Source organism: Oratosquilla oratoria, chromosome 22 (assembly GCF_046742065.1).
Source record: "Oratosquilla oratoria isolate Oo_2021 chromosome 22, ASM4674206v1, whole genome shotgun sequence".
Classification (NCBI taxonomy): domain Eukaryota; kingdom Metazoa; phylum Arthropoda; class Malacostraca; order Stomatopoda; family Squillidae; genus Oratosquilla; species Oratosquilla oratoria.
Window position 1 is genome coordinate 45,469,263 of NC_134798.1, and position 8,233 is coordinate 45,477,495.

Below are 8,233 nucleotides of genomic sequence, written 5' to 3' on the forward strand. Positions count from 1 at the left end.
GTCGACTGTCAATAATTTGTAAACAAATCCCGCTACCTGTGCTGCACACGTGAACTGGTGAACAAAATCAAGAACAAAAACTAATGCTTTATCATTACAGTATTATCAAACAATGGGAAATTCTAGGATACAGAGAGTTATATTCTATCTCAATAACTAATCAAGTCTTTATTACTTTACATTCTACATTCTTATTAGCATCATGTGGTTTGATTTGGTACGCAGTTAAAATCCATAGGTATTTGAACAAACGAGAGGAACACATATACCGAGTGAATATAATTTAAAATAAAAGAACATTTCATTGTAAATTCCGGAGAAATATTTGAGTTCACTTTGATTATTCACCGAATAATTCTGATTATTTAACCTAGAGATGCAGTATGCAAGTCTCCACAATCCTTCTCAATAAAAATGTTGTGTCAAAGACAAAGTAAACGGTTTAAAGCTCGAAATAATCATATATAATGCCTAAAATGTAATTTAGTCTTATAAGACAAAAGTTTTGCAAATAAAAAATACCCTGCATCTTATACGTGAAGCTGCGTCCTATAAGCTAATAAATCACCCAAACCTTCAGTAGGGTCACAGAGAATCTCATCCCAACCCTCAGAATACTATCGTCAGTTCCCAATGAATGTAGGAAGATTTGTGACCTATTCTTGGATTCATTTCGAGCTTCCTTGTACTGTCAGTAAAGAAGAAAAAAAATAGATAAACAAATAAACAGTATGACGGAACCTCAAAGTTACAGGCCAATGACAGTAACCAACGTAAACTCAAATTTATTTGAGGGTACCAGCACAGTTTCAAATGTCTTTATCAACGGCTGACTACTAAGTTGGATGTAGAGGCTTGGAATTTAAGGTAAGCAGAATTTTTTTTAAATGTGTTTGGAACGAAGTGTAGAAGTATGATGGTTACATGGATGGATAGAGTGAGGAGATCAGGGATGGAAAGGGAGATGGCATATGGGAAGAATGAGTGAAGAAAGACTGGTAGGAAGAACATGGAAGACAGAGGTGGACGGAGTTAATTTGAGGGGAAAACTGAGAATAGGATGGACGGATAGGGTGAAGAGGACCTTGTGTATAAGGGGAATGTCTGTTGAGCAGGGAAGGGAGAGGGTAAGAGATAGGTTTGAATGGGGAGTGGGTGTGAATGGATGATAAACTGACCCGGCCCGAAGGGTTTTCCTCTTGTTTTCTCTGTATTAATCGTGAGTGGACGAGAAGGAGGGTCGCCATGTCATGAAGAGGTGGGGTTAAACCAGCTTCCTCTACCGGGCCCTGCAGTTGTGGAGGGACTGTGCCTTCCTACCCCACACTCCCTCTTCCCCTCGCAGTGGACGGAAGGCAGAGGGGTGGAGTATTCGGGGATGACCCTTCATCCACAAGAAGGTAAGAGAAAGGGGGGGGGGGATGTTGGATGGATGCGGGGCAGGTGGGTGCATGCCTTGTCAGTAGGTTCGGAAAGTGCTCTTGGGATGTCAATAGTGGTGTTGGGGCATTGGACCATTGTCACAAGGAACTTCGGATCTTCATTCAATCATCGAACTCAAAAGAGGAAGGTGCGGTCTTGGAGGAAGTGCCTTGCCATCCCATTGTTGCCATCAATGTTGTGTCATTTCTTATTTCGTGTGTAGCTGGCAATCCATTGCCTCAGGTCTCTCTTGTAGGAGACCCACAGCGCCAAAGTAACTGACAACAGCTACCGGATTGGCCCATAAATAATTTAAGGAAGAAATATTATGTTTGTGTCACGAACTCCAATGCATAAGTGGGTTGAAGATGAATAAATAAAATAAGTACTTCCTAGGTATTTTATTTTGTATGTACGTGAGCAGTGGATGTAGTCTGAAATATCAACGGGAGGATGAAATACGATTTATTTTGGGACTTTCCTTTCTAACACAGTGCTAGTCTGTTCATTCTTTGGTCAAAGGATCTAATGATGACAAAATATGTACAAAATACTATGTGCAGCCATATACTGACGTGGCAAGATGATGTCAGGCCAACATGTTGTTGCGGAAATACAAATGACAACACTTCAGTCTTCCACAGAGATGTTGCTCTAAATGCATTCCAACACGTAAAAGTGTAAACATCTAACTATGATCTGATGGGAACATGAGTTTATAAGGCAAATGTGGAAAGAAAGAGGAGGAAATTGCTAACAGAGGATTTGAGTTCCACATTAAATAAGAATAAATTCGCTCTGTCAGATACAGTGTAGGGATAATGAAATTCAACAACAGTACTCCCTATATAGATTTATTTGTATAACCATTCCCATATCTACTAAGAATAAAGTTAGCTATATTCCATTGAAGTAATGACTTCCTATTGGTCAGTTTGATATGAAAATAGTTTGACATGAGAAAGAGGAAAATTTTCTTTGCATATTCGAACGCATTTTGCGCGATTCATGTCTAAAGGTCATGTCACTCTACGCGTCTTTTAAGTCGAAGTGGTCTGGCGCGGGTGTGAAAGGCACGCGTCTTTATCCGTCCTGTGCTCAAATCGTGACTCATTGCCACGAGTGAATGACAAGCGCTACTCAGTTCATCAAAGCTGTCACAGTTTCGTACAGGTGATGTTTCACTTGCCACAGACACACGTTATCCTTGTACAGTTCTATTAGTTGAATAACGTCCTCACGACGCCAATGGAGCCGAGACTTCTGTGATATGGTGAATAAGGCGGTTTGGTGGGTCTTCTGTCGCGCGTTATCAACCCACCACTGCTGAGAGGACAGTGGCGCAAGTGTACCCCGTGCGCCTCAGTTTGGGTGTGTTGCGGGGACGGCCGGGGTAAATTCCCCACGATTTGACGCGCAGTATGACGGGGCCTTAATATTCTCTGCTAATGTAAGGTAGGAGTCTATACGATAACATTAGATTCTGCATGCAGACGCATTATGTCATAAAACATTTCTAAGCTACTACAGATTTACCTTTATAATCGACAGGGTGCGATACAGTCTATAAAAATATCACTACTTCGTGATTTACATTAGAACTAAAGTAGGTATATTTTCAGTCATCTTTATATTTTGTTTCCATACAACTTGATTACTTTTCTCACCATTAGTGCTATGTTCATCTACATACTCGTATTCTGATTTACATTTAGTAACAGAAATTCATCAACTACTTTGATGCTATTAAGCTGGTTCGTAATGTCTACATATGTAAAGGACTTGATTGATTAATTATTTGCTAGGGGTATTCAGGACACTTAGCCATACAATGTGCTTTCCCTTTCTCCCCTACCTTTAATGGGTTTTGATATGGTAATCACACAAGATTAAATAAAAATTTAATGAAACACTTCAACCAATGCTTTTCCTTTTTTTCAACATTGTCATCAGTGCCTCTTGTTACATGAGGTTTTGTGTTTTAGTTAGATTAAGAAAATCGTGTCAAAACATGTGGAAATATTTACAAAAATGTGTTGAAATCACAAATGTCCACACTGTTCTCGGTGAAGTTGCTAAATGACCTTCTAAATATTTACTTACTGTATTCGCGCTAATATAAGGCTTTATTTTCTTAGTTTAGCACTATCAGACAGTATTATAGCAATGCAGTATTTCTAAAAATAACAGAAATAATTTTACCTAATTTACAGAGAAAAAATATATACACGATTTATGTATTCCACATTATATGCTCAGTATATCATCTGAACACAGTCTATATTCTACCTTGTATAATTAATTATATATCTTTTCATAATTTTCCCAAGTCCCTTTGAGTTTTCACTAGAAATCAAAGTCCATCAGGGATTATATTTCTCTTCTGTGAAGTCTTAGCAGAATTTACCATGATTATGATAATAATATCGAATGAGACAAATACAAATTCATCCAATTACCCCCTTGGATGGAGAGGAATTGAAATGCTTTCAGTTATGCGGAGCGGATGGATGTGACGGACTGACTGATATCATTCTGTATTATCACCGACATTTCACAAGCGTTTCTATGTTTATGGGTGATATCACGTATTAATGCTAGTATGCATACACGCAAATACGCGCATGATCTCTTATACTTGTTGGTGTTTTAACATTGAAATGCAGAGTTGCAAGCTTCGTTGATGTTGCACCGTAATGGCGACGTCACCAGGATTTATCGATCGGAGAGACATGCGGGATTCCTACTGCTTATGGTATGCTGATGGCTGTCGCTCTTGATGCGGTTTCTAAGTTCTTGGTGGGTTTTTTTTCTTTGTGTTTAGTGCATGTTTTATTTTTAGGTTAGGTAGGAGTTGGGTGATAAAACAACATTTAGAAATGGTCTAGAATTGTATAAGAACTTGATGTCTAATTATACTCAATGGGGCAATTTTACATCAGTTGAATTAGTGTGGTTTGTATATCAACATTCTATTCTTCAACTACCACCCTCCCACATCCACGGGGTGCATTTTGCACCCCACGGGGAATGGGTGGGTTAGTATGTAGAGTGCTTAGAATGGAGTGTTGGGGGGGGGGGGTTAGACCTTAAACCTGCGTCTTTAAGGTTATTTCTGAGGGGAAATAGGAGGCTAGGTGGATGAGGCACAGGAAGACCGGGGAGAAGTTTATGTGGGTGGGGGGAAGGGGGAAGAGGGATGGGGGAAACGGGGGAGGGAAGGGCGTGCAGAAGTCTGCATTTTCAATATATTCTTATTTATCTGTCCAGTGAGGAAAATCCTCCGTTTGGTCATTTTTTCTAAAGACGGACTTAGATACTCTTGTCCATTTTTTTTTTTTTCCCTCAATTTTTAATGTCCCCGTTTTCTTTTCCTTTTCCCGATTTAATGTTTTCAATTTTCTTTTCTAATATTTATTATTTTTTCTGTCCCGATTTTGGTATTTTTCATTACAAATTTCCTAACTTTTCCCCAGATTTCATTACTTTGTCCTCGATTTTGTTACTCCACCCCCGATGTCGTCACAATGTAATGAAGATAAAACCATAATAAATATGTTTCGAACATCAAATTAGGAACTAAAATAAGAAAGCGAACATATGGAAATTATCGGGGGGGGGGAGTTCTAACCCCCCTCCTCTAGCCCCCCCATCCCCCCCGGAAATGACCCTGCGTGCATTAACCCCCCACCCCCCACCCGCCCTCCAAATTCAGAGACACCGCCTGTGGCTCTGACACCCCGTGCCTCTTCTCTGACACAATTCCACCTCGCTACTTCTGGCACAGTGCCGAGTGACACGTCTCTTCCGACATCCCGTGCCTCTTGTCTGACACAGTGCCACCTCGCTACTTCCGACACAGTGCATCCCCGCTACTTCTGACACAGTGCCGAGTGACACATGTCTCGTCTGACACCCCATGTCTCTTGTCTGACACAGTGCCACCTCGCTACTTCCGACACAGTGCATCCCCGCTACTTCTGACCCAGTGCTGAGTGACACGTGTCTCTTCTGACACCCCGTGCCTCTTGTCTGACACAGTATCACCTCGCTACGTCTGACACAGTGCCTTCCCGCTACTTCCGACACAGTGCCTACCCACTACTTCTAACACAGTGCCGAGTGACACATGTCTCTTCTGACACCCCGTGCCTCTTGTCTGACACAGTGTCACCCGGCTACTTCTGACACAGTGCCTTCCCGCTACTTCCGACACAGTTCCTTCCCGCTACTTCCGACACAGTGCCTACCCGCTACTTCTGACACAGTGTCGAGTGACACATGTCTCTTCTGACACCCCGTGTCTCTTGCTTGACACAGTGCCTATCCGCTACTTCTGACACAGTGCCGAGTGACACATGTCTCTTCTGACACCCCGTGCCTCTTGTCTGACACAATGTCACCCGGCTACTTCTGGCACATCGCCATCTTGAAGATCTTTTTGTAGGCGGACCTAAACTCGGCTGAGGACAACGGGTACAGAACCGGGTTAACGGCCGAGTTGATGTAGGCCATCCAGTAGCTGAAGTTGATGTACCAACTCGGGAAGAAGGTCGGGAACCACGCGCTGATCTGCGGAGCGGATGTGGGGAAGGGGAGTGGACGGGGGGCGGGGAGGGAAGAAGGAAGTGGGAGGAGGAGGGAAGGAGGAGGGGTTAGTGTGATTAGAAAATTCATGTGATCATATACGTAGGTCATCTTAATAACAATTATATTTCTACTACTACTACTACTACTACTACTACTACTGTAGTAGTAGTAGTAGTAGTAGTAATGATAATAACATCTCGCATCTGGATTCGGATTCGTCTTATTATCTAATAATTTTTCCCTCGTCCAATGAACTATTCCTTGTTAATCTTAGAAAAATTTACTGAAGAAAATATAGTGGACAAACAAGTAAACAAACAAACAGACGGACATTGGAGACGAACAAGCTGTCACGTGAGGCCCCCCCCACTCCAGGGGTGCTAGGAGTGTGGGTGTTGGAAGAGAGCGGGGAGGAGGGGGGAGGGGGATAGAGAGCAGGTGGGGAATGTAAACCAGGAACTGCGTCGAGAAGGAGAACAGAGTTCGATCCGGGCGATCCGAACTCTTTCATCTCTTTGTGGCTCGGAGGTTCTTCCTCGGGTGGTTCCCCAGAGGTTTTCCCGAGGTTACCCGAGGTTCTTCAGGGGGTTCTTCATCTGGAGGTTCTTCCTCTGGAGGTTCTTCAGGAGGTTCTTCCTCTGGAGGTTTCTCAGGTTCTTTCTCATGAGATTCCTCCAGTTCCTTCCTCTGGAGGTTCCTCAGGTTCTTTCTCATGAGGTTCCTCCAGAAGTTCCTAACTCTAGAGGTTCCTGTGTAGGTTCTTCCCCTGGAGGTTCCTCAGGTTCTTTCTCATGAGATTCCTCCAGAAGTTCCTTCCTCTGGAGGTTCTTCTGAAGGTTCATCTGGAGTTTTTTTTCTCTGGAGATTTTTCTGAAGGTTCCTCTGGAGGTTCTTCCCCTGGAGGTTCCTCCAGAAGTTCCTTCCCCTGGAAGTTCCTCCAGAAGTTCTTTCACCTAGAAGTTCCTTCCTTTGGAGGTTCCTCTGGAGGTTCCTCAGGTTCTTCCTCATGAGGTTCCTCCAAAAGTTCCTTCCTCTGGAGGTTCTCCCCATGGAGGTTCCTCAGGTTCTTTCTCATGAGGTTCTTCCAGAAGTTCCTTCCTCTGGAGGTTCCTCTGGGCCGAACGCAACCGCCCGATGGCAGCCTGCTCCGGGCACAACACCTCGGAGCAAATGTGGCACCCAAGAGAATTTTGTTCTAGCTGACACCAGACGATCTCATTGAGCTCAGAGGGACCATTAGTCAGTCTGAAGCTAACTTGATGTAGACCTCCTCGTCACGAAGAGTTTGTTTATGATTTTCAAGTTTCGGAGAGTCTCTGTTTGGGATGGGGAGGGGGCACACAATATAATGAAACAATAAATGAATAAATTAGATAAATAAGAAATAAACAAAATAAAAAGACAAAGCTCACGAGGGATATCAAGAAACACTGCTTTCCATACAGGTGCACCAAGTTTTGGAATAACTTAAAATAATAAGTCAAGTAATATGAAAAAAAAATCTTCTTAGTTATCTCAGGGAAGATGGTCCCTTCCAGTCACTCACTGGCCTAAGTTATTTTTAGTAACATGGCTGCGAATTTCATATTTAAAAAAAAAAAAAAAAAAAAATATTTTTATATCTTTTCATATTTTTCATGGGGGAAGATGGCTCTCACCAGTCATTTGCGCCGTGGCGGTGAATTTACTTAATTTTTTCATAAATATAGAAAATTCTAAATTTCATATTTGTTCACAGTTTTCCTCAGGGATTTTTCAAGGAAGATGGCTACCGCCAGTACATACAGTACAGACATGTATACATGCATATATACATGAACGGACGTAACCAGGGAAAACATGTCAGACTGCAGACAGACTGGCAGACGAAGAGACATCGATATACGAACAGACAGACAGAAGAACGTATAGACAGACGGACGGACAGTCGGACAGACGGACAAACAAACAGACAAACAATCCAATCATTTGCTGACCACGAAGAGTATGTAGAACGGGATCCAGCAGATGAGGAAGATGACCACGATGTTGAGGAGCGTGTATACCGCCTTCTGCTCGCGTCTCAGCTTGGCATCCTGGATGTCGTCCTTCTTGGTCTTCTGCGCCGTCGGCTGCACCAGCTTCTTCTGGTCCGCGGCGCCGCCCCCTTCTGCGCTGGACTGTCCCTCGCTAGTCTCGGCCGGGTTGCTCGCCTGACCCCCCCGAAGTCGTGACAGAAAGA

At 43.0% G+C, this 8,233-nt stretch overlaps 1 protein-coding gene across 2 annotated transcripts in view; it reads right to left on the reverse strand.

The window, feature by feature from the left end:
* Positions 1–5,132: 5,132 nt before the first annotated feature.
* Positions 5,133–8,233, reverse strand: part of LOC143037245 (alpha-1A adrenergic receptor-like) — a 9,663-nt gene continuing 6,562 nt past the window's right edge. Inside the window, exons 4-5 of one of the 2 annotated variants that reach the window (XM_076205371.1) lie at positions 7,989–8,204; positions 5,133–5,994 (exon numbers count right to left, since the gene is read on the reverse strand). In XM_076205371.1, the coding sequence (XP_076061486.1) occupies positions 5,830–5,994; positions 7,989–8,204 (381 nt within the window). In that variant the 3' untranslated portion in view covers positions 5,133–5,829. The remainder of the gene's footprint in view (positions 5,995–7,988; positions 8,205–8,233) is intronic. The other variant, XM_076205372.1, reaches the window with a different exon arrangement.